This window comes from Neopsephotus bourkii, unplaced genomic scaffold, assembly GCF_033783945.1.
Source record: "Neopsephotus bourkii isolate Nb327-2 ecotype Australia unplaced genomic scaffold, CSIRO-AGI_Nbou_v1 NB_281, whole genome shotgun sequence".
NCBI classification, from domain to species: domain Eukaryota; kingdom Metazoa; phylum Chordata; class Aves; order Psittaciformes; family Psittacidae; genus Neopsephotus; species Neopsephotus bourkii.
Window position 1 is genome coordinate 1,929,151 of NW_026900790.1, and position 25,665 is coordinate 1,954,815.

At 46.2% G+C, this 25,665-nt stretch overlaps 1 protein-coding gene across 2 annotated transcripts in view; it reads left to right on the forward strand.

Moving 5' to 3' along the window:
* The window catches only part of UBE2H (ubiquitin conjugating enzyme E2 H), a 50,596-nt gene that overhangs the window by 12,290 nt on the left and 12,641 nt on the right, over window positions 1-25,665 (forward strand). The window contains exons 2-5 of one of the 2 annotated variants that reach the window (XM_061346875.1): window positions 11,479-11,555; window positions 12,214-12,288; window positions 24,136-24,175; window positions 24,632-24,684. In XM_061346875.1, coding sequence (XP_061202859.1) covers window positions 11,479-11,555; window positions 12,214-12,288; window positions 24,136-24,175; window positions 24,632-24,684 — 245 coding nt within the window. Of the gene's footprint in view, window positions 1-11,478; window positions 11,556-12,213; window positions 12,289-23,219; window positions 23,357-24,135; window positions 24,176-24,631; window positions 24,685-25,665 lie in introns of those variants that run through there. The other variant, XM_061346876.1, reaches the window with a different exon arrangement.

A 25,665-nucleotide genomic window follows, 5' to 3' on the forward strand; every position in this document is an offset into this window, starting at 1 on the left:
GGTTGGAAGGGACCTTAAAGCTCCTCCAGTCCCAACCCCTGCCACGGGCAGGGACCCCTTCCACTAGAGCAGCTTGCTCCAAGCCCCTGTGTCCAACCTGGCCTTGAACACTGCTAGGGATGGGGCAGCCACAGCTTCTCTGGGCACCCTGTGCCAGTGCCTCAAGCTCAGTTGTGTGCCTGCCTGTTTATTCTGTCTTATAAAAACTGGTTTATTTTGTATGTAAGCCACTTCAGGCTGATGTTTATGAACTGATGGTGCCAGAGTTAAAGCAGCCAGCAGGAGATGAGAGACAGGAATAAACTTCCCTATTGTTATAGAATGGTTGTTTGGTCTGAGCCCACCTTGTGTTGAAACATATACGATGTAGCAGTGGAGAACTGTCTCTTGTTGTGAAGCAGGCTGTGGTTTACTTAAATTCGATCATATTTTGAGCTATCAAGTTCCTTAACAATACTGTTTGAAGTGGAGAGGGAGCTGTGAGGAAGCCCCCAGGCAGTTTGCTGAACTAGTAATAGGACATGGAGCTTCTCAGCTTGTGGATGATGGGGTTGAGTCCCATGTAGGGTCTCCAGGTGGTCGAGAGGGAAAGCCTGTCCAGTTTTCGGTTGCCTGTGTGTCAGTTGGCTGCCTCCATATCCCAAAAGTTGTGGATTGCTGAGCTCTGGATGCTCTGAGTAGGTTCAGGGGTAGGAACAACGCATGCTCAGAGTGAAAGGGAGAAGCACATTCTCATTAACCTTAAAATACATCTCGAGCAGGGGATGTTCCCACCTCCTTCCTTTCAAGCCCCACATCCCTGCTAAAACTGTCAGGGTGGCAGAGATGAGTAAAGGGGGAAATAAGTCACTGTGACAGTACAAGGGAACGTTTCAAGGCTGCTGGAACAGAGCTCTGGCTTGGCAGTTCCGAGCTCTCCTTTATTTTAACTTCCTTGGTTATTGCAGGATTCTCTTTACTTAGCAGTAGCACAGTGGTTAATTGGGGGGTTTTCTGTGCATTAGGAATGCTGTCATCCAGAATGCCTTCAAGTGTGTCAAGTCTGCTTAATTCTCCTGTATTAAAGAGGGCTGTGATAAATGTGTGTCTTTGAAACTCTGCCTGGGGTCACCTGTAATTCAGAGCATCTGGTGGAGGTCAGCACCAGCCTGCTTTGTTCTGCAGTGATGGAAGCCTTCGGTTTTGTGGCTTTGCCCAGCTTATCTCTGAAGGAGGAGATAACTTCAAACTGGGGGGCAAAATCCCTCTTCTCATGCAGCTGCACCCACTAACGACTAAATTGTGTTAATTGGGTTTTAGTGTAGTTGTTGTGGTGTTCCTTGGTCCTATAATGGTGAGCAACCAGATGATGTCAAGGAATCTTCTGTTTCAGCTGTGTTTAACTAAGTATAAGCAAAGACTGCCTTCGCCTTCCCAAAGCTCCATAACCCAGTCAAAAAGCTGGCTCTAACAGTAGGATTTACATTGATAGTGTTCATTTTCTCATGGTGATTTGTGTAAAACCTAATTACAAAGTTCAGCTTTAAATTGACTGTGGTGGATTTTGAGCCACGTAACAAACTTCATGTGTCGTTATTCCTGCAGGAAACCTTGAGGCAAGTGTTATTCCTGCAGCTCTCAGGAAGCTGTGGACATAAATTGGGATGGCTAATGTGTAAAACTGCCCTGGGCTCTGTCTTCAGATAAGTGATGTGCCTCATCAGGCACCTGAGGTGGAAGGGGGATAATGAACCCAGAGCAGATGTGCTACAACAAGCTCCTAGACCAGAAGCAGAAGGACAGAGTGATGAGGAGCTCCTGTTTCCAGCAGGTACAAACTCATTCCTTAGTCCTGGAATCAGAACCATTTCCAGGTTCTCTTACAACTGCTGGTGTGGGGATGGAGGAACTCCTATGCTGTAGGTAGCTCCATATCCTTATTGCAGAGGTACTTATGGAGCAGCTCTGCCTTTTGGTTCTGCTCTGATGTTTCAGATGCTCTGCTTCAGCTTTTGGCTCCATGAGGTTTATAGCAAAGGTCAGCAAAGCAAAACCTCTTCTATAGATCCCATTTTAAAGCCATCAGAGGCGATACATCCCAGTAGGTGCCCCACAGCTATCTTTCCAGTCACGTTGCCAGACCCTTTTGTACTTGTCAGAAAGGCAGCCCCAGAGACTAACTGACTTGCTCTCATCACATATGCTTATCACATGGACCAGTTCTTGGTGTGTTGCCAGGGGTTTTGTGCTAAACCAGCACTTCCTGGTGAGTCTCACCTCCATTGTGCCTGTACACAAGAAAAAGGGGGAAAATCCCACTGAATTTCAGTCCTGGCAGGCCATGGAGAGCTGATGTGATGTGCTACCCTGATTCAAGGGAGCAGGACCCTAGATGGGACTTTGTTTCCTCCGCCCCGTGATACTTTAATAGTTCAAGGTTAAGTTTGTGCACATCCTCTTCCAGAGAGGACTTCAGGATTTTTGTTGGAGAGGCATCCTGCTGTGGAGTGTTTATTAAAGCAGTGCTCAGGATTCCCATATTTAACACTTTGTTAATTCAGTGTTAGGATGTAGCTCAAGACGATGCAGTGTATCAGCATCTGTTAACTGGGTCTCTGCAGCCTTTGGAGGCAAGGAAAGATCCTGGTAAAGGGGAGCAAAGAGAATGGAGACTGTTTCTGTAACTGGTAACTTCTGTGTGTCAAAGCATGTTAATATTAAGCTTATATTCAAGAGAATATAACTGTGGATTTAGCAGAATGAAAATCCTTTCTCCTCCCCCCCATTAAACTCTTTATCTTGCTTAAAATCAAGAACTTGAGGTGCTTCTAGATGTGTTTTCCTAGCTAAAAACTCTCTCTGCTGCTACCCTTCCATGCATCTGTGTGCTGTGACTACAAACATGTCCTGTCCCTAGGGCTTCACAGTTCGAGGAGGTGGTTGGTTGTACTTTGGGGTTTTATGTCGCTGAGGTAGATTAACGTGCTTGCAGTTTCTAAATGACTGTGGAGCTTTCTTGGAATGAAAAAGCATTTCAGTAAAGTCTATAGAAACCTAAAACTTCACTTGAGGGAAGAGGCCACATCTTAAAGTAATCGAGGTCTCTGGGAAGCCTGAATTAGGGAAGTATTTGAAAGCACTTTGCTTTGAACAATGTTCTTGTAAAGCATGTGATGGGGCACAGCCCGCAAAGCACTGTTAGACCTGACATGCAGCCTCCGATTTAGCACACGTTTGAGGTCACGCTCTCAATTCTGTGGCTTTACAACCACAGTTTCTCTTTCAGAAGCATTGTGGCACTTCTTCAGTCCTCACAAAGAGGAAATCAGCGTTACCCAACACAACTGGGAAAAGAAATGGTTGGATTTTCTCCTCCTGATGTTTCACTGAAAACACACTTGAAATTTCTCCCTTGTTTGAGAAGTTTCTTATTAGCAATGAAATAGTTTCCAGCAGGATGTACAATCACCATGGTAACAAACTCCTCTTGATGGGAGCTGTAGTTATGTAAATATTACATCTAGTGGTTTAGCTCAGAGACAGATGTATGGCCATGTAAACTACTACAGCTGTCATCTTCAGTGCTTCTGGATCTGACTGTGGCTTCACCCATGACTGACTTTAATGTCGTGAATTCAGTGGCTTCTGGCTTGGTGCTGACTGAGAATATGAGGTTATTTCCACTTTGTTCACATCAGGTGAACAGCCTGTATTGAACTCTTCAGGCCAAAGGAGACCAGTGCAGTCGTGCCATTGGACATTGCCACCTCTCCTGTTATCCCAGGGACGCACGTGGCCTTACGCTCCTGCATCATGGCTCTGCACATTGTCTTCCTTGCTAGTTCTTTCTGGTGGGATGCCTTCCTCAAACTCATTTCCAGGTAGGATCCATTTAAGGAGTTTGCTCATTGAGAGTTGCTTATAATTATGGACTAATTGCACTGGAATTCTCTTGGATCCTTGTCTGTCTTTTACTGAGAGTCAGAGAAATCTTGTGCTTGTGGAGGCAACACAATGTTATGGTCACACACCAGCGCATCCGTTAAGCTATACTGATCACAACATCATTCAACCTCCCTTTCATCAAGTCCAGTCCCTTCCTTTCATGCATAAAAGCCTCATGTGCCAGTTTCTTCTGACCTTGCCTAATGCATTTCCCTGCCTTTCTCAAGCAGCACCTCAGCAATCCTTGTGCAACTCAGAGTTCTGAGTGATTTCAAGCTGTTTCCTTCCAACATGCTGCTGCTGGCACTGGCTAACAATACTTGGTAAAACCAGGGCCTGATGCTTGTACATGTTGTGTTCTTCCTTGTCTGTACATGAAAATGGATTGCACAGGAATCAGCACTGCTGCAGCACTTACCTGCTATCAGAATGACCCTGATTGTGAAGGAGCTTTTGGAGCCACCACTGCAATTAAATGTTGACCCATTCAGAGGGTCTCCAGCTTGAGAATGGGTTTTAAACACATTTATTCCAGTTTATTTTCTCTGTGGCACAACCCTATCTGTCTGCTATCTTTTTCTGAACAAGTTGGAACTTCTCAAGGGAACAACATGGAACCGGGGAGGACAATGAATTCATTTGTTTTCTGAAGGACAAGAGTGGTATTACTCAATCCAGCATGGTATGAGATACACCTTGTTGTCTTCTGGTGGTTCCCTTCATTTCTGGAGAGGGAAGACCAGGTTGGAAACCTTCAGTGTAAGGAAAATGCTAACTTAGCTTCTAATCATTCATAGCAGGCACCTCGTATGCAAACTGTCTTCTGGGGAAGGCTGGCTTTTCCTTCTGCCTTTTATTACTCCAGTTTCTTGGCACAAAGCTGGTGGAGAATGGCCAGACTTAAATCATCAAGAGCTCCAAAGAAAGCAAGCCAAGCTGGAGGGTTTGCTGGAGCAGCAGTTCCTTCTCCTCAAAACCCTCGTAGCATCCACAAGGTTACCCTTCAGCACCCTGCAGCAGGAAAGTGCCTTTTGATGGGCTTGCTATGACCAGGGAGATTCGATGTGAAATGGGGAAGGGTGTGTGCAGAATAACTTAAGGATGCTCTTTTGGGATTCTTTATCTCAGTTAAAAGCTGGTTGAGCAGGGAGTAAGTTTGGGGGCTTTTTTAAAGCAAAACTGTATTTCTAACAAGAAAACTCTTGTGTACAACAAAACAAAACCTCAGCAACCAAGCCCAGGTTGCTGTGCAGTTATTCATTCATTAGTCCCTGCTTTCAGAGCATTTTCAGCTGCAATCATAACTGGCCATCGGCTTGTAAGGAGTGAAACCATCTCTGTGTAATGCAGCCACTGGTTTGCAGCAGGAGAGTGAAGGGATGGAAAAGCTGGATGTCTTCAGAGCTGTCCGCAACTGCCTGTGAGTGATTTGCTTCCCTTACACTATAGGATTTGAGTTTTATGTCTTCTAAAGCTGTGGAATTCCTGGGCAAGCCCAGTTCAGATGAAGAAAGGCTGAGATTTTCCCCAAGGATGTGAAGATAAACGGAAGGTTGCTCCCGTTGTGTCTTCCCTTCTTGGAGCTGGTGCAGGGAGCATGGGGCTGTGGATGCCAACATGAGAAACTGTGCAACCCAGCAGCCTTGGCAAATAGTGAACCTATTTCTGGTGCTGGAAAACCCCTTTGCTTAAAGCTGGAAATTGTGAGGGGTGCCCTGTAGCAAGGGGAATCACTAGCTTGGGGGAAAATCCATGGATTTTAATAGTCTGAATGGGTTTAGCCTGGACTTCTCAAGAAATTTGCTACAAACAGGGTGACTAAAAAGTGCTGCCTCTTCTTGCTCAAAGAAATCACGAGAGCTTTTTGTTCTTTATAACCTTTTCCACTTCTAAGTGTCCTTTCTTCTGGTGTGCTGCAGGGATAGACAGGAGAGCGTGGAGAACATGAAATGTGAGTAAAGGATAGGGAGTTTCACATGGGGAAAATAAGAATATATATTCCTAATGCTCAAAGCATCAAAGTGCAGATGCTGGCTGCAGTTTCATGTGCACAACTGGCACCTCAGGTAACTTGTACCAGGGAGTTTGGAGGAGGTGAGGAAGGTTTGGAGGCAGGGAGGTGATGGAGCTGAACCTGCCCTCTTGCTGCCCGCATGTCAGCAGAACCAGAAACGCTGCATGATCGTAAAGCTCCTTACAGATGACTGCAGGTTGCGTGTTTCTTACAGCGTAACGCACTGCCTTTGTAAGAAAGTAAGCAGAATAACCATCAGTCCCAATAGTAGAGGCTGTTTATGTTGCAAATCTCTGCTTGTAAATACTTCAGGATTCGCACCTCTGATGCCTTAAAGAAGCAGAGCAGTGCTGTCTGAACCATGAGCAGCTGGAGTGGCACTCACTGCCTGCAAAGCTCATCACAAAGGAAAAGATCAGCTGTATTAATCTCATTTTAAAACGCCCTTTGTCACAAAATACAGCTGATTATTTTCTCAGAGATGGGTTCTCAGCTGCTCAGGTGGTGGAGCTGATTATATTGGGCTGCATCCCAAAAGGAGGTGATCCTACCCCTCTACTCTTGTGAGACACTGCTTACAGCACTGTGTGCAGTTCTGGTGTCCTCAACATAAGAAGGACATGGAGCTGTTGGAGCAAGTCCAGAGGAGGCCACAAGGATGATCAGGGGCTGGAGCACCTCCTGTATGGAGACAGGCTGAGAACACTGGGGCTGTTCAGCCTGGAGAAGAGAAGCTGCGTGGAGACCTCAGAGCAGCTTCCAGTGTCTGAAGGGGGCTCCAAGGATGCTGGAGAGGGGATGGAGTGATAGGACAAGGGGTGATGGGTTCAAACTGAAACAGGGGAAGTTTAGATTGGATCTAAGGCAGAAGCTCTTCCCTGTGAGGGTGCTGAGGCGCTGGCACAGGGTGCCCAGAGAAGCTGTGGCTGCCCCATCCCTGGCAGTGTTCAAGGCCAGGTTGGACACAGGGGCTTGGAGCAAGCTGCTCCAGTGGAAGGTGTCCCTGCCTGTGGCAAGGGGTTGGAGCTGGATGAGCTTTAAGTCCCTTCCAACCCAAACCAGTCTGGGATCCTGTTTATATTTTAAAGATACGTAAGTGTGGTCTTCCGGTTTTTCCCTCAAATTCGGAGTGTTTTATTTGATGAGGCTCTTAATCTGAAAGAATAGCTGTAACCAAGCCTCTAAGTAGCAGAAAGCATGGCAAAGATCCTAGAAGGTAGAAACTTGCTTTCTGGTAATGACCATTGACCTGTCTGTGACTTTGAGATGCGCACACATAAATATACAACTTTATTTTTCCCTCGGGCATTCCCTTTCTCCTCTGTCTGCCTCTTTGTGCTTAGGGCAAGGTGCTCATGGCCCTAGGCTTGCACGAATGTTGCCAGGGAAGTATTTTTAGCTGAAAAACTGATGTATCCAAGCTTATAACTTAGATTAATTTAAAAGGAACTTAATGAAGGGTTTGTTGGAGTTGTTTTGCAGGCCAGGAAAAAGCCACTCAACCCTGCAAACAGACCTGTATCTGTTGGGTGTGATATCCAGCTGGGATCTGGGGAGATCTGGGTGTGAAGTTGTGTCCTACCATTATCTTTTTTATTACTACAAGGGAGATCCAGCTGTACAGTGGTGGGTGGCCCTGCACAAGGATGAGGGAATGGGAACTCATCCCTGGAACAGGCAAATCTACAGTGGCCACTCTCTTTCTGACTGATGGTTGGGCAGTCTCTCACACTCCACATTTGAAAGGGTTTTGTCCCAAAGCAGAATAGGCAAAATGCTTTAAATCACTTCTCTTTCTCGCTGAAGAAACAATTTCCTACGAGCTCAAGCCTGAACAATAGAGCCTTGATCTTGATAGGGGGCTGTGGATGTTACTGTAATGCTAATACGTGCCACCGTTGGCCTTTGCGCTTCTGGCACATTTCAGGCACTATATAGGGAGCCTGTAATCAGCTGCAGAAAATTCCCTCCTGTCTCTCTCCTAGCAACCCCTTCTGAACTGATACTGTAAAAGAAGCTTGCTTTCCATATCAGCATCCAAATATTTTCAACACTTGCTGTCACTGAAATTCTCGTTAAGAGCCTTGGGACTAAGATAATTTACCTTCAGGTCCTCGGGACTCCTTTGGTGTTAAGGTAAGGCTTTTGAACTTCTAATTCATTAGAAACCTGACTTGTATCCCAATTTTCCTCTTTTCCCTTGACTTCTACACTGGCTGTATCTGACACCAGGTCAAATTAGCATCCTGAGATGATAAGGAGATAAAAGCAGCAAGGCCAGAAGTCACTGGACTCATCCTGAAAGGGATTTGGCTGTGGTTTTGTTAAACATTTTAGCACTTGTGATGTGTTACAGGCTGGATTTGTAGCTCTGATTTTGACCCCGTATACACACAGTGTAGTTCATGTCCTGCTGTGGAAATAAGACAGACTGCTCATACCAGTATGAACCACTGGATTGCCACTGGAATGGAGAACTTTGAAGTCTAGGGAAGGGAAGTTCGTTGTGCCCTAGGCACAACTGGGTTCCTTAAGTTTTGTGGGTCTCCAAACTGGCAGCTCTTGGATCTGAGACAGTTGATTTACTGCTGTTTGAAACGTGTTTGGAATGGGATTCATTTGGGATTATGGAAAATATTGGAGCTGAGAAAATTGTTGGGTCGGAGCCTGTGTTCTTTACTCAGATACATACCATGAGCTTTGGTGGTAGAGCTTTCTCTGGGATCAGGATTGGAGTCCTCTGAACTTGTCAAGTCCCTTCTGCTGTTCCTCTGTGCTCTTCTCTTGTGTTGTTAGAGAGTCTCCTCTCTGGCTTTGTGGGATGGGGAAAACTTGAGCTCTGCCTCTGGTTCCTGGTCTTCCTGGAGTCCCAAGGGCTTCCTTTTGTGAAGACTTCTTGGAGATGGAAGGAGCTCATAGGGTGTAAATGTTGTTCTTTCTGAATTGCTCCATGTACTTCCCTGACTAGTGCTCTCAATCACTTTGTTAGTGGGATTTTGAGATGCTGGCACATGGAATTCACCTTGTGCCCTGGAAAAAAGGACTTCCCTGGCTACCTCATTTCTGCTAATGCATTTCCAGAGAACTTCCCCTGTGTAGATACAAGAGCTTTATTGCTGAAAGTCACTTTGTTTGTCCTTAATCTCTTGTATCATGTCAGTAAACAATGTGGTCGTTCCCAAACCTCCCATCTGCATCCCAATACATTTCCCTTTTGCCAACTTAACTCATTTACTACTTCATTGGGGTATTTTGTAGGACTTTTAGGCCCTTGCCACAGCAGGGCCAGTAATCAAATATGGCACCACGTTGCTTACTAATAGTCTCCTGAAGTTGGGAACACCAGGAGTGAGCCTGAGTGCAGAAAGCTCTGCTTTAATTTATGGTCAGTGTTAACTTGCAGAGCATTACAGCCTTCAGCTGCTCAGGAGCTGGCTCTGAAAACCAGGCTGAGAGAGCTGGTTTTTATTAAGTAGGACTTGATTTAGTCCTAAGTAAAACCATTTGTATTTAACCTGATCCATGGGGCTGCTGTGTTATCATACTTAGCACTAAACGTTTGTGTAAGAGCCCGTTTCTCAACCTGGAGTAGTTATCCCTTAGATGAGTGTGTACATTTTAACCTCAGTTGAACCTATATTTAAAACCTACTATCGTAGCACTGGCTGACATGATCTGGTGACCAGTGTCCCTTAAGGCCAGGTCTGAAGCACACTGCAATACTTGGTTGTATATATAACACTAAGCTCCTCTCTGCAAACCTGGAGGGATGGAGCTTTTCCCAGAGATGCCTGTTGGCTTTTAGGGAGAGAAATGACTTGCATTTGGGGCATTTAGGCATGGATTTGCCCTTTGTGAGCTGCTCTTGGGTTACTGCTAGGTACTTGCTGCCGTTTCACTATAGGGCAGAGGAGCTTATGCTGAACCAAGACAACTCTTGAGCCAAACCAAACCACTGTAAGCTCTTTTCCCTCCCCATGAGAATGAGGGGAAGAAGGAGGTTGTTGCATCCAAACTCTCTTGGAGCTGGCACTGTGGGAAAACTCCATCCAATCTGGGAGCCATTGTACTTGAGGAACTGTAATAAATCCTGAGGAGCACACACAGAGACTGCTGGGATCGAATTGGCACTTTGGGATACAGAAGCCTCTCCTCTTAGTTTGTGACGCACCTTAAGCAGATTTTATAGATCATCATGTGAGTTCAGGGATAGGCCTGAGCTGAGATTTGCTCCTAGGAGTAGGTCCTGGGCAGTTACATTCTGATGGATCAGGAATATTTAAGTGAGTGAAGGCACGCAGGGTAGAGCTTTGTGGGCAAATCTTGTGACTTGAAAGCAGAAAACCTTTTGCATCAGAGTGAAAAGTCTTGGTTGTTAAAGGGAACCTGCCTTCAGTTCCTCTTAGCCTGAGTGTTTCTGCCAAGCTCACTGCTGTGATGTGAAGGATCTCATGCTTGATATTCTCTGTTCTTGCTCCCTTCCCTCAAACAGAGGCAGTACTGCTGCAGCCTGAAGTTCAGGTGGGAATAAACCTTTGATTTTCTTCCTGCTCTGTGTTTTTTCTGATGCTTCTCTCATAATTCATATTGAGATTATTGATTAAAGGCAATTGCTGTAGGATATTATTCACAATCCATTAACCCTAATTTAGAGCAGAATTCTTCAGCAAGCTCAGGTGCTGAAACATCACCTTTAATTGTCTTAACTGAGCCTTACTTGAAATGAAGATTTCTTGCCTCTCTGTTCATATTCCCTTCTTCCCAAAGCACTGCTGCTTTGATTCTTGCCTTTCAGTGTTGAGAAATACACTTGTTCTTCTCACACTGTGCCTCATAATCTCACCCTTCTGCCACGTCTCCAAAGACACGGAGGTTTTTGGTCTCACAAAGTCAGATTAACATGAGATTGCCATCATTTGCATCGTAGCTGCGGGAGACCATCTGACAGCACCAAAGGCAGCCAAGGAGAATTGAATTCATCAGCTCTTGCGTTTGTCAGAGCACAGTTCTGCTCCTCTCATCGGGGCAGGAGAGGAAAGGTTTCATGTGAGTGGTTTGTGCTTTGTGGCTCAGCTCCTGAGCACTGGAGAGAGGTCTGAGACCTCACCTCCAAGCCTTGCCTCTTGGGTTGGTTCATGTCTGTGTGTGGTGAGGCTTTGGGGCTAGTTCTAGACTTTTAGCTCCTTTCCACAGTCCAAATATGTGTCAGGTATGCCTCTGACAGTGGCTCATTGTCCTCTTAAATCAGAGTTTAAGCTAAGTAGATGGAAAACACTGAGCAGCTTGACAGGGAAGGGAGAAATCATCTCAAGATTGCTCAGCACAGGGGGATGTATTATTTATCCTTAGAACAGGCTTTCACTAATGTCATTGTGGTGATGTGGTCACTTGCATGTGTCAAGATGCTTAAACTGCACATTGTAGCATAATCTGAAGATTTGGGTTGAAACTCTTTGGTTTGACAGGCTTCTAGTTACCCATATCTGAGTAAATGGGTTTTATTTCCCAGCCAGAATGTTTTCCTTTACTTAATACATCAGTATTGAGAGCAAGCACGAAGTCACAATCTTAGGAGGACTCAATGAATTTGTTGTGAAGTTTTATGGACCACAAGGAAGTAAGTATATGACCCAGCCCTTCTGTAAAAACAAGCTAATGGTGGGGAACACTGAAATGACACATTCCTTTGGAGTGGAAGAAGTGATGAGCAAATCTAAATGGGGCTGAGAAATCAAAGGGTAGCAGTGTTGGAAGGCTATTCAAGGGCGGGGAGAAACAACAACTGTGAGTAGTAATGCAGATGAACCACCTCCCTTGGAGCTGAGCAGAGCCTTTGGACAGCTAAGCCCTCTGCTATGGCCTTCAGCATTGTGCCATTGATTCTTAGCTTTTCTAGACCTGGCTCATAAATTTTGCATCAGTCATCTGAATTTTTGGTGGAGCTTGTAATACAAATGGCTTTTCTAATGCCAAGCTCACAAGTCAGGTCACCAGCGTGCCCTAATATAGTAACATCTCTAAAAGTAAGTAGATTATTCCAAAGTCTGTGTTTTGAAGAAGCTCTTGTGCCTTTGTGCTGAGATCTGCTGCAGTATCAGTTAAAATCATGGATTTCCTGTCAGGCAGCACAGGAAAAGGCTTTTACCGTAGGAGGTTTGATACAAATCTTACCCCCTGATGGAGCCAAGTATTCATCCAAAGCTGTGTTTTGCTTCATGTTGCAGTTCTGTTTCTTCTCTATGAAGTGTCTGACACATGCATTTCTTTCTTTGCAGCACCATATGAAGGTGGAGTGTGGAAAGTTAGAGTCGACCTTCCTGATAAATACCCTTTTAAATCGCCGTCTATAGGTAACTAATAACCACTTCTACTCAAAATCATATTGCTGTTTGTGCAGGAGAGACCATTGCTTGCAGCACTGTTGCAGATGAAGTTGTACCAACCCTCGGTGCAAGCGGAAGATCTTTACTTTAGGTCTGCAGAATGCTGTATCATAGATAGCCAGATACCACATGCTAAGCAGAGAGGAAGTTGGGTCTTTTGGCTGAACGGTTAGGAGCTGGAAATGGGATTTGATCACACATTTATGTGTGGATGAACTGAGTCTCTCACCATGTGTGGTTTTAATTATAGCTTCATTCATGGGAAAGGTGCAGTGAGTGGTTGGAGCCTGTTTATGTAAAAAGACTCTGTTAGTATGGAGAGCAAAGACCTTGGTGCATGTTCATGGTCTTGGGGTGAACCTAGCTTTTGGGATGTCCAGAAGTGGATGGAAGTGAACCGTCTGTTCTCTTGGACTGGGTGATGCATAAGTAGAAGAACATGAAGCAGGGACCTGTCACCAGAAATATGGCAACTGGCTGGACTGGTCAGCCTTGTTTCACCTCTGAGTTTGATAAGGAAATGTTCTTTAGCGTTTATCCATGCTGCCTTTGTCCTTGGGTAATGGTGCTCAGATGTCTTCGGTAGACAGCTTTAATTGCAATCACTTAAGCTCTAAATAAAATAGCCAACAGTGCTTGAAAAACTAGAGCAGATGCATGAAGTTCCAACATCTCTATTCTGGCTTATGAAATAAGTGCTGGTAACTCAGTGACATGGCACTTCTCCATCAGAAGGGTGTGCTTGTGGTTCAAGCCACAGAGGACTGGAAAGAATGGAGAAGACTGCCTGAGGAGAAATGATGTGGAAACTTGACTATATGGGTTGGACAAGATGGGTCCCGTCCAATATCAACATCCTGATTTGGAGTTGATAAGTATTAGCTGCTTTCTTAAAATAGACTCTTCCACTAAGAGTGCCTTCTCTTTAAGCTCTCTGGCGTGAAAAATAATCTGGCTGTTTCCAAATGTGAACTGTGCCTTTTTGGAAAGAGCAACACTGGGTTTACACCATCCTTTACCTTTGTTTACTGCTGAGACTTTAACTGAACCACAGAGACATGCACACAGCTGAGTAACAACACAGTGGTGCTGTAGCAATGTGAACCCTTTTGTCCTTCCTCTTTCACAGTCAGCTGTGAAATTTGCTACAGACCTCTTGGGTTAGAGACTGCTTCTGAGATCCACAGCGTGTTATTTGGTGCCAGTCATTTCCCTGCTGCACATCAGGGTACTGTCATATTGGCAATCTGAAATGTGGGCTGGCTACAGACAAACTCACCATTTAAACCCAGTTTCTTGCCGTTCATTGCTTTGGTACTGGTCTCCTCAAGATGTATTTTTCTCTCTCCTGATGTTCTGTCTGTGCATATCAGAAATGAGGGTTGCTGCCTTAAAGCGAAACCAAACCTTCTTTCCAGTAGCCTGTGAAGGCATTCAGCTGAACATTGGCCAGGCTCTTGTAACTTCATTGTGCTGTTGATTTAGGCTCTGATTAGCTGCATGGAAGGTGGTAGCTTTGACCTTTGGGTGGTTTGGCTTGGAGGCTGTTTCGTGCTGGTTGGGAGTAAACTGGGATCAGAGTGAACCCAGCTGCGCTTTCAGAACGACACCACAAGATTGGCCTTTCTCCTTGTGAGCTCTGGGTGGGGTGGGTGTGCAGGGAGTTGTTTTCTGCTTAAATCATCACAGAATCACAGCCTAGTTTGGGTCAGGAGGGACCTTAAAGCTCATCCAGTCCCAAGCCCCTTCCATGGGCAGGGACACCTTCCACTAGAGCAGCTTGCTCCAAGCCCCTGTGTCCAACCTGGCCTTGAACACTGCCAGGGATGGGGCAGCCACAGCTTCTCTGGGCACCCTGTGCCAGCGCCTCAGCACCCTCACAGGGAAGAGCTCCTGCCTAAGAGCTCATCTTAGTCTCCCCTCTGGCAGGTTAAAGCCATTCCCCCTTTTCACTGCATTGCTCTGTCCCTTTTAATGTTGCTTTTCTCTTCTATTCAGTACAGCAGTTTTCTGTTATATCCACTATGTGGCAACTGTTTTATTCTGGACTCAGCAGACCTTTTTGCATGCTTCCCTCTCCCTGGGAGTCTATTTCAGTGGCTGGAGACCACCTCTTTTCTTGCTAAGCTGCCCAAATGCTGGCTCTTGCTCTGGGGCTTTGTGTTGCTCTGTGCTGGGCAAGGGCTGCTGGAAGTGCAGGTTCCCTCCCAAGTGAAGCAGTGTGCAGCTGAGGTTTCAGGTTGAATAAACAGTTGATGCTAGACAAGAGCTGGCTTAGCAAAGCAGGGCTCAACTCTGCTGTGAGGAGGAAGGAGTGGAAGTGCCAAGGAGAGAGCTGGGACCTGTGGGAGCTCCCAGCCAGCTGCAGGAAGAGGTTTGTTTTGCTTTGTCTGGTTCCCATCTCTGCTGCCCCAGCCCAGCTTATCTGGAGGGGCCAGGGCTGAGTGATGTCTCAACCCCTTCCTTTGGGACAGCCTGATCTCCACACCACTGCTCTGGGGGCAGGCTCAGTGTGCAGTGCCTGATACTGCTGGATTTGGCATTATAGATAGCTCCAGAGCAAGGTTTCATCCTAGCTGCACTGGGAGCATTCACAAGCTTGTAAATGACATGTGATCCTCTCCTAGATCTGCCTGTTCCAATGAAAAAGGGTGTCCTAACCTAGCAGGAGTTGGGACTGAGCTCTGGATAACGCAGGGGTAGGAACTGGTAGGGAAGAAACTTGCTGTGACAATCTCTGATGTGAAGGAGGTAGAAGTGAAGGATTTCAGAGGTGGTAGAGCTTGTAAAGGGACAGAAGGTCATGTAAAGCACGCATGGAGCTTGTTTGCAAGCCTTGTCTTCTCACCACCAGATAGCTCCCACTGTGGTGATGACATGCAGAGTTCACATTGTAGAAGTCACTCACTAGCTTGTATAAAGTACAGAATGCAGCAGATTCTTTTCCTTTAATAAATTACACTTTTATGCTGAAGCTTAAAGCAGAAGTGATGTCCTTGCAGCTTTCCTTGTTCCTTTTACTATAGGCTAACATTTTCTTTCCATCCTAATGCAGTCTTGAGCATGGCATGGGCTTTTTGCAACAAAGAACGTGATGCTTTGAAGCATATCCATCAGTTCTAGAGAGCTGCTTCTGACAAATAACTGCTAATAGTTGCTTCCTAGTCTGTTCAAATTGCCTCTATCCCACCATAAGTATAAGGTACATGAAAACTTGGTGTTCTGTTCTAAGTGTGACTGACAAACCTGAATAGAAAAGGGTTTTAAATTGGGCTTCAGATTTCTCATCTGGAGAGGTGAGGCCCTATTCTTAAACCCTAAATGAGTGGTGGTCTTCTTCACTATTGAGGGTCTTCAGCAGAAGCCTTTGCTCAGTGTGGTGGCTCTTCTGCCATATCTTAGCTCCCTTTCCCCATCCATAGCTCCCTTCTCAGCTATGTGTGGCATTCACTTCCTGCCCTGCTCAGGTTGGTAGTTATTGCTGTAGTCTGTTAAATGATGCTGCTCCAGCGACAGCATTTTCCTGGCAGTGTGGGTAAATGTCTCTGCTTAAAGACCTAAATCAATCCTGGAATCTGTGAAAAGAGCCATTCCTGGGAGAGCTTCCGGTGTGTCAGCATGTCCTGCAGTATCTCTCTGGTGTTTCTGGCACTGCCTGTTCCTTGCTTGCTCTTCGCTGTGTAATCTGACATCCCATATTGGAGCAGGGTGACTTTTTGCCTAACAAAATCTATACAACATAGAGGAAAAAGGGAAACGTGCATCCTGGAAGAACACAGACCTAACTAGAGCCAGATGTGGGGCTGTTCTTGGCTCTGGGCTCGAGTGCTCCTGTTGAGATGAACTAACTCCACTCATCATCCCTAAATAGCCACATCTTCAGGTTGGAAACAAACCTGAACTTGAGCTCTGTGGTAAAACAAACCCAATTCCTGAAGCCAGGGAATGCTGCTGTTCCTGAACCTTTCATCAATGTAAAGATCCCTGTGTGCTTATGAGGACCTCAAGCACTCCCCTGCTAGATGTTTGGTTCCATTTCTGCTATCACCCAGGCAACGTGTTTTGAGCTGTTGATGATTTCAGTAACCCTCTTGGCACAGCTCCGCTGCTTTTCCCTTCCCTCTGGGACTGAGTATCTTAAGGAGAACTTTCTGCTTAGTCTTTTCCTGCTTTTCCAAAGGGGAGTTGTGAAGTACTTCAAGTCCTGTTCGGAGCTCCCAGGTCATGAGAAGACTTTATGTAACTCTTGTATGTTTTTAATCAGTCCATACTCCTGCCAAGAGCTGGAGATTAACGCTCTTTGATGCCATAAACATGGAAAGAAGCACAGTGGGAATGTCCTGCTCTGCTCAGATGATAAGAGCAGTAGTAACATATGAACCTGGGAGCCTGGGCTCTTACCTGGCAGCATGGTGGCATTTATTTTATTGCTCAAATCTGCAGGAATATTAGGCCAACACTTGCTCCTTAACAATCAAATGTCAGAGCTTGTGTACAATATGCTCAGAGCCTCCATTTCTCAAATCACTTCTGTATATTTATACACAGCTCTCATTTTCCTTCCACCTCTGGCCCAGTTATCTGCAGGTAGCTTGCATTTAGATTTCACCTTTCTCAAAGAGTTTTGCTAAACAAAATGGTCAGTATAAGCACAAAACACATGGAAGTATGTGTGGATATATACATCTATCACAAGACACTGTGGCAGCCAGTACAGGAATGAAGAGGTGTTTAGCTCCAGCCAGGATTTAACAGATCTCTCCTGGCCTGTGCTTTTGAACTGCAGCTGCTATTTTTATTCCAGCTCCTCTCTGGATTGCCTTACATTTTGCTGTGTAGAATTTCATGAGTCACTTATTGCCTGTGACCATTCTGAGCTTGCTCTTCCCTCTGTGTGTTGCCCCTTAGTCTGACCTATAAGTGATGGGAAAACGCTGTTGCTTTCAAAGGTGCTTTGGCTTTGTCTGAGGGGAAAGATGAGACACCTAAAGGTAATTTGTATCCCTGTCTCCACTCCTGTCTGACGCACAACTCTGCACCCTCTGCAGACTCCCTGCTACAGTCAGAGAATGGGAAGATACTGATAAAATGGGGTAGGTGTTTTCAGCCTGACTTAGCACAAATTCAGTGCTTTCTGGGCCAGGCTCTGAAACATGGGCGATGGTGCACCTAAGCAATGAGATGAACTGATAGTGGGCAATTGCTTTGTGCTTAGCTCTGGGTGTTCTTCCAGAGATTGCTGCTCTTAGCACCAGTGTGAGTGTGTGGATGCAGCTTTTCAGCTTCCAAGGACCCACTCAGTGATTGACTCTGAGCAGGAGGTCTGGAGTTTACAGCTCTGCCACTATTTTCCATCAGCTGCAGCCATGGTTTTCTGTCCTCATCTTTGCCTCATGAAACTGCCACAGAATTATTTATGGTATTGTTTTGAAAAGCTGCAAGGATTTGAATGTGGTAATAGAAACTGTTCTAGTTCTGTTAGCAAGCTGATGGTACACAGCACCTCACGCCACTGCCATGCAGTGAATGCCTCTGTGCTGAGCACACGGTGTTGTATTTGACTTCAGAGTCCTAACTCTGAACCCAGAGTTAATGATCTGAATGGGTTCCTAACTTCCAAATTTCATAAAGAAAGGAATCTTTGTCTTTGTCAGTGAGATCTTAGTGACCTGAGCGCTGGACAAGGTGCATACCCCCAAGGTAGGCAGATCCTACGTGTAGGCATGGCGTACAAGGAGGTTGGAGAAGGACTTCGAATGAGGGCCTGTAGGGACAGGACAAAGGAATGGGGAGACTGAGATGAGCTCTTAGGCAGAAGCTCTTCCCTGTGAGGGTGCTGAGGCGCTGGCACAGGGTGCCCAGAGAAGCTGTGGCTGCCCCATCCCTGGCAGTGTTCAAGGCCAGGTTGGACACAGGGGCTTGGAGCAAGCTGCTCTAGTGGTAGGGGTTGGAACTGGATGAGCTTTAAGGTCCCTTCCAACACAAACTATCCTGTGATCTATTATCTTGTGCCCTTCAGATGGTGAACAGCCACGTGCTAAACCAGTTGCTCCACTGCAGAGGGGAACAGGTATTAAGTTGACTACTGGGGGCAGAGGTCTTGCTCTTGTGCCCTCTCCCTATCCCCTACCACAGTTTCTCAACCCATGGTGCGTGGCAGGCTCATGATCACAAGAACTTTGTCCCTGAAATGAGTGCAGTGTGTTTTTAAAAGTAATAATTAAATGTATGTTCCCTTGTAGGCTTTGGGGTGTCTGGGGAGGGGGAAGTTAAAAACATGAAGTTTAGACCAATCTTATCTGGCTATTTGGCAACACTGCACAGGTACATGGGACATCTTTTTCCGTTAGGTAGGTTGTTTGGTGGTTTAAAAGCAGCAGATGAAAAAACCCTGCTCTTGACCTGTCTGTGCTGTACATAAGCTCTTTGTGTGCTGATCTCTCTGCATATAGTTCTGCTCCAAGCTTCGGGTGGTCACCTAAGCCACATTGATTTGGTGTGGCATTTAAAACTCACTGCAGCCACCTTCCCACCTCACCAGCCAGCCAGTCTGACCCATTTCCTCATTTGGCCTTAATCTCCTATGAAAAAGGAAACTTAGAGGCTGGTCAGGCTTGCCCCACTGAAAAGTCAGGAGCTGTTACATACCCTTGTCCCATCAACTGTTGGCTCCATGGTGTCACACAGATATGAATGTGCTGTCACAGCTGTTCAGGTAGAGAAGTGCCCAGCTGGCTTTATTATGTGAGCAAAGAGAGCCAACATGTGGGCAAGCAGTGGTGACTTTGGGATGGGTGAATGGATAGAAACCAGCTCCACATTCCCCAGAGCCAGTGGGAAGTCCTCTTGCATTGGTTGTTGGTGTGGGTTGGCTCCCCTGAGCAAGAAGAGGCAATGCTGGGAAGTTGGGATGTACTGGATTGCTGCTTTTCCTCCCTCCCTCCCACGTGCTTCCACAGTACTAGCAGCAATAGCATCACTTGGATGAGGGAAAAAATGTCCCTTTTGGGGACTTCTCACCCTAACCTACCAACTCAGCTGGGTAAGATGAGCACCAGGCCACCTGCTGAAGTGCTGCTTGTTGGATCACAGCAAGCTCCTGACTTGGAGAAGGATGGAGGAGTGCAGAGAGGTTTCCACTGCTGCAGGACAGTGTTGTGCAGCTGGAGCTGTGGAAGGAGCGAGTAGGAAGTCTCCAGCCCAAGATTTTGATCCCTCTTATATCCAAGTTTTGAGTTCATTTTGCCTGAATGGAAGATGAACAACCTGCTCTAGTGGAAGGTGTCCCTGCCCGTGGCAGGAGGGTTGGAACTGGATGAGCTTTAAGGTCTCTTCTAACCCAAACCATTCTGTGATTCCATGGAGGCTGTACCAAGGTAGGGAACCTGACTACAGGACAGCAAGAGGTGCCTTGGGAGTCCTCTGTGTTCCCCAGGTTATTCTGGGGCTCTTGGTCTCAGGGAGAAACTTGATGGCAAAGCAGCTCACGACAGCAGGTTGGTTCTCAAGTGCTTTCAAGCCATTTCTTGGGAGTCTTAGTCTGGAGTTGTGTAAGAGTTGGCCCCTCACTGCAGGACAGACATTGAGGTGCTGGAGTGGGGCCAGAGAAGGGCAGCGGAGCTGGTGCAGGGCCTGGAGCACAGGGGTGATGGGGAAGGGCTGAGGGACCTGGGGGGTTCAGTGTGGAGAAGAGAAGGCTCAGGGGGGACCTGATGGCTGCCTCCAACTGCCTGACAGGAGGATGGAGCCAGGAGGGGCTGGGCTCTGCTCCCAAGGAACAAGGGATGGGACAAGAGGAACCGGCCTCAAGCTGCACCAGGGCAGGTTTAGATGGAGCTGAGGAACAATTCCTGCCCCAGAGGGTGCTCAGGCATCAGAACAGGCTGCCCAGGGCAGGGCTGGAGTCACCATCCCTGCAAGTGGTTCTTAGACACTGACACCAAAGTCTGCAATTCCTCCCTAGTTCTGCTCTGGTTTTGCTCACTGGGTGTGTTCAGCTGTCACCCAGCTACAGGACCTGATTCTCAGCTACAGGTCAAGGCCCTTGATGTTCAGCCCCATCCATGGTTGATGTGTAAGCACAGTAAGCTTCATCTCACACTGGAACACATGCAGCTGCTGGAGCTTTATGCATGTCCCTGTTTTTGCAGCACCAGGCAGATTGACAGCCTTTCAGTGAGCTGATTTTTAATTTAGAACTACTATTCAAAGGTTTTTGTCCACCCAAGGACTCATTTCTGCAGGGCTGTTGCTGAAATACCAGCCTGTTTGAAGGCCAGCACCTGCATATTGGCCTCAGCATCTTCCAGTATCAGAACAGGTGCTTCCCTCTCTGTTGTGTAACCCCTTTGTGGATGTATAGGGTTTTTTACCCTGTTATCACCCCAGGGTGTTTTGTCTATATAGATTTTAGGCAGTCTTGCTTTCTACCTTCAAAACCAACCCTGGAGCTCAGTGCCTCTATGGAAAGGGTGGACTGCAGCCACTCAGATTCCTCCTGAGCTTTGACTTTTCCACAGTTCAGTGTGAATACTGGGTTGAAACGTTAAATTAAGGGTTTACAACCAGTCCTGCAGACAGAATCATGACTGCTGAGGCTGTGACCTTGACTCCATGCTTCAGGCTATGGTGAGAGCCCAAAATCAAGAGCCTGTCCCTTGGCATGCCTCATGGACCACTCACCTCGAGTTGCACGCAGCATGTTAACTGGGGCGTGCTGTGTTCACAACTGGCAGTAAACCTGCTCCAGTGTTTATGCTGGCTTGGGTGTGCTGGTTTTCCTTACTCCTGGCTTCCTCTCTAAATTGGAGTTTCATTTTGACATGGGTGTTTGTGCTGCTTTGTCTTTTGTGGGTGTAAAGCTAAATAACAGAGCAAGCTGGGATTACTGGAGCGATGTTGGCGCCTTACTGCTGCAGGAAGCTTTACACTTCAAATACAGGAGGAGATAATGGTTTGGGCTTATTTCTAGGTCAGGAAAAAGAAAGATAAGGAACAGGAACAGCTGCTTTTGGCCTGGGCAGTTTATATCTGTAGGAGAATGAGACTGGGAGGACCTTGAAGAGTTGCAAGGTGTAACAACCGATGAAATAGGGAGTACAGGGAGAGGATGTTTGTGTTCTCTCTTGAAGAACAACTGTTTCACACTGTCATTGGTCTTAAGCTTTCCAAATGGAAGACGGGATTGTTCCTTGCTTGGGTGGTTGCAAAGATCACAGAGAGAGAATTACAGATCTCTAGCACAGGAGCTGCTCAAGCAGACAACATAATCTCTTCTCCATGGGTATGGAGTACAGCATACATGCCAAAGTGTGTGAAGGAGGAGCTGACCCAGACCTTACAGGTGGGTTTGCAGCACAGCTGCAGGTGACTGTGGTAGAAGATACTGAGAAACAGGTGAGGTGATCACAAACCCAAAATGAGAGAAGGCAGAGCGATGCCTGTGTCTGGCTGGATTAAAGACAGACACTCTGTGTTCCAGATATCAGAAGAGAGTGTGTTTAATTCAGCAGGTCTACACATTACCATCATATTCCTACTTGGTGTCTTCCCCCATCCTCTCTTCTATTCTGCTTTAGCAGAAGCTTAACTTTTCCTTCCTGTTTTCTCCCCTAAGAGACAGCCAGGATTTAGAATCAGGATCAGTGCTCTCTGCAGCTCTCCAGTGCCAGCATAATGGATCCATGACCTGATTTAAACCTGTGAGAGCTGCCATAATGTAAATATTTGATGGAACTTCCTTTTTTGAGCCTGCTTCAGTGTTTCAAGCTAAATGATGGCAAGGTAAAAAGACACTTGTTAGCATGGGTTTGTTTATGCAGGTTTTGGTGGTTCCTTTAGAGATTGCTCTGGCTTCGGGCAGCGTTTCAGCCCTGTGTTGTATTTATGCAAAACCCAAGCAGAACAAGTAAACATGGAATGATATTTGTGTCATAATACGTGGAAAGAAAGGGAGTTAAATCCATATGTCAGCTCTTACCCCAGATGGGAACCATGCTGTTCCTCAAATCACGATTGCTGCTTGTTTGGGCAGAGATGGTGCATCAGCGCTGGTGCCGTGTCTCGTCTGGAATGGCTGGGTAAAGGAAGGGGGTTTCCTGGATGATACACAGGGATGTATTTCTTCTGGAGGGATTTATGTGTGGTTTTGAGTCCTGGAAGGAGCTTTGGAAATGGATTGAGTCAATATCCCAGACCTAAATTTCTCACCCGTTTATATAAACATGGACCTTTGTGAGAAGAAATCGTTGCTGTTGGCTTAAGTAGATTATTCCTTATTGCAGGAAGGTACAGTTCCCATGTGGACAATGTCTGTAGGGCTTTACAGGCTGCAGAATGGAGGTACAACAAAGGAAAGAAGGTTTTATTTTTAAGTTCTGGATCTGGAAGCAGCTGAACTTGGTGCTGATCCAAGGATGCCGCAGCCCTTCTGGGCAGAGCCCAAATGATTTGGCCACAAGAAGTGTAGGAATACTCGATCCGTTTGACAGTGAAATAACTGGAAAAGCCAGTTTTCCATCCCTACTGCATGTCAGTTCTGCACTGGGGATGTGTCCTGCACCCAGCTATTTAAGTTCCTCCTACTGAAAGGAAAGGGAAGAGTTTGGAAGCCAGATTCTGCATCATCTGAAACACTGAGCTTTGCTTTTGGGGTGGATGTGCTTTACCTCTACACAGTCTGTGGAGCCAAGCGTGGTGTGTTTTAACTCCTTGAGTGTCTTTGTTTTATAAGCTCTGTTTGTGGGAGAAGAGGGGAGTGGTTTTGGGCTTCCGTACTTGAACTTGAGGTTTAAGTAGGCAGCTGGAAGACACAGTTTACCCCCAGCTGCTGTTTTCACATACAGTCCTTCAGGTGTGAGGCATCTTCTGCCCTGATGTTGTTCATCTCGAAACCACAGGATTTATTTAGCAGCTTAATTTGCAAGTCAGAACAGAGAAAGCACTGTCAAATCTACAAGTCTGAAATGTGGACAAAGCCATGGAGAGCTCTCTTGTTGTAGACCTTGCATCTGAGCTATTTTGTAGGAGACCAGAGGTACCAACTGAGGAATTTATTGCTGTATTGATGCAAAACTTGAAGCATTCATTCTCTGCTCCTGGGTGGGTCTCTGCTCCCAAGGAACAGGGGATGGGACAAGAGGAAACGGCCTCAAGTTGCACCAGGGCAGGTTTAGATGGAGCTGAGGAACAATTCCTGCCCCAGAGGGTGCTCAGGCATTGGAACAGGCTGCCCAGGGCAGGGCTGCAGGCACCGTCCCTGCAAGTGTTCACACAGCGTGGAGACGAGGCCTCAGTGCCATGGGTCAGTGGTGGCCTTGGCAGTGCTGGGAACGACTGGGCTGGATGAGCTTAAAGGGCTTTTCCAACCTGCTTGATTCCATGATCCTCTGATCAATGGTGCAACTTCAAGTTCATATGTTGGAAGATATTATCAACCCTTTCATCTTAAAGCAAATATTAAACTTCATTTTTGTGTGTAGTGTTTGTTCATAAGATCCTTACAGCTTTTAAGACCACTTCCTTGGATGTGGTTGCTCCATTGTGCTGATGGGCAGCTCTTTTCAAGGTAATGCTGAACCACAAAGCCTTTGTGGTGCTGCTGCACTGGAAGCAGAGGGTTCTGCTGAATTTCAATGGGATGGATAAGGCCCCTGGGGTCAGAACGATGCCTGTGTATTTTAAAGGTTACCTTGCTATATATAGCTAAGTCTGGGTTCTCTTTGAAACCAGTCAGATGGGTCCTTGTTCAGTGAATTCCAGACTTCTCCTGTACAAAAAATAAAGGAAAAAAAATCTTTGTTTTCTTCTTTGCAGGATTCATGAATAAAATTTTCCATCCCAACATTGACGAAGCGTAAGTAAATCCCCAGTGTGTGGGTTTCCTGAGGAGTTACCTAATTGTAACTGCATTTTGGCTTCACAGTAATAATGCTGATGAGTTGAATGATGCTTTCATCAACCTAAGAGTCCAGCCTGCGGGATTTGATAGATGTGGATGTTGTCACAGGTTAACTTTTAGGAGTGGGTCAGGCCGTGGGTAACAGCAGGGAGCTGCATGCTGCAGATTCTCTTGCAGACATGGTCTTTGTATTGCAATGGGGTTCACTTACAGAAAACTCAAGGTTGTAGTCCCCCTCCTCGTTGGCATCATGTATTTAAAGGGTGCACCTCCTCTTAACCACAAGATAGGAGTAAATCACAGCTTATCTGAAACAGTGGCACAGGGGAAGGGGGGAGGTAGATGGTATTAAAACCCCGGAGTATTTCTGAGTGTGACTGTGTTTAATTCCATCCTTTCTGTATGTTTCAGGTCAGGAACCGTATGTCTAGATGTAATCAATCAAACTTGGACAGCTCTCTACGGTGAGTTTGGCATTGCCCTGAAAGCACCTGACATGAACATCTATGTTTGGCATGTTAACATAACACAGCTTGCTGGAGACACATGAACTTAGGCCAGCTTTGGTTGTTTGGGTTTGCTGGGGGTTTTTACTTGAGTTTTAGGCTCCTCACTGAGTCTAGATCTCCTGAAAAAGAAGGTTTTCGTTTGGTGGTACTTTTGTAAACTGTTTTTATGCTAGAAAGGCAAAAATATTCCATAAGCCTCACCAAGGATTGCTCAGTCCATTGCTTGGCATTGTCTGGCAACTACACCCCACCATGATTCAGCATTGAAAGAATGACTGCATCTAAAGTAAACCTAGTTCCAGCTCCCCCATCCATGTTTTGCACATGCATTCGAGCTGGCATTCTTTGCACAAGGCTATGATTCTACTTGTGCAAAAGCTGGCACCAAAAACCATTCCTGTTTGCGATGGCAGCATCGTTTCCTTGCAGGCTGAGATGTGGGATTGCATCTCATGACTGCACTGTTTGCTGCAGGATGTTTTGGGTTTCCCATTGGGTCATTTCTGGTTATAACTCTCCTTTTTAGAGACATAAAAAGACCAGTTGGTAGCTGAAGGCCCATTAAAACAGCATTTAGGGCAAGCTGGATTTGTTCAAGGGAGTACAGCTGCGTATCTACCCTAGGTTGGCTTCATTTAAATGTGAACTTCTTCAGATGTTCCAGTTACGCTTTGTGGAAGAGTATTTGGGGAATAAGCACGTAAAATCCTTCCCTTTCTTCCATGAAAAGCTGATTTTACCTATGTTCGTTGAAGCTTTGAAGCAGTTGCTAGAGAGACAAGCTGCTTTTCCTTCCTCACCAGCACAGTTTGTAAGGGAATACCAGACTTGGTGAATCCTGGGTGAGAAATTGCTATAGCAACTTGTTGAACTTTACTCCTCATCTGAATGCCTGAAGTCCTCATGTGGTAGATGCAGGGCACACACTTCACATGG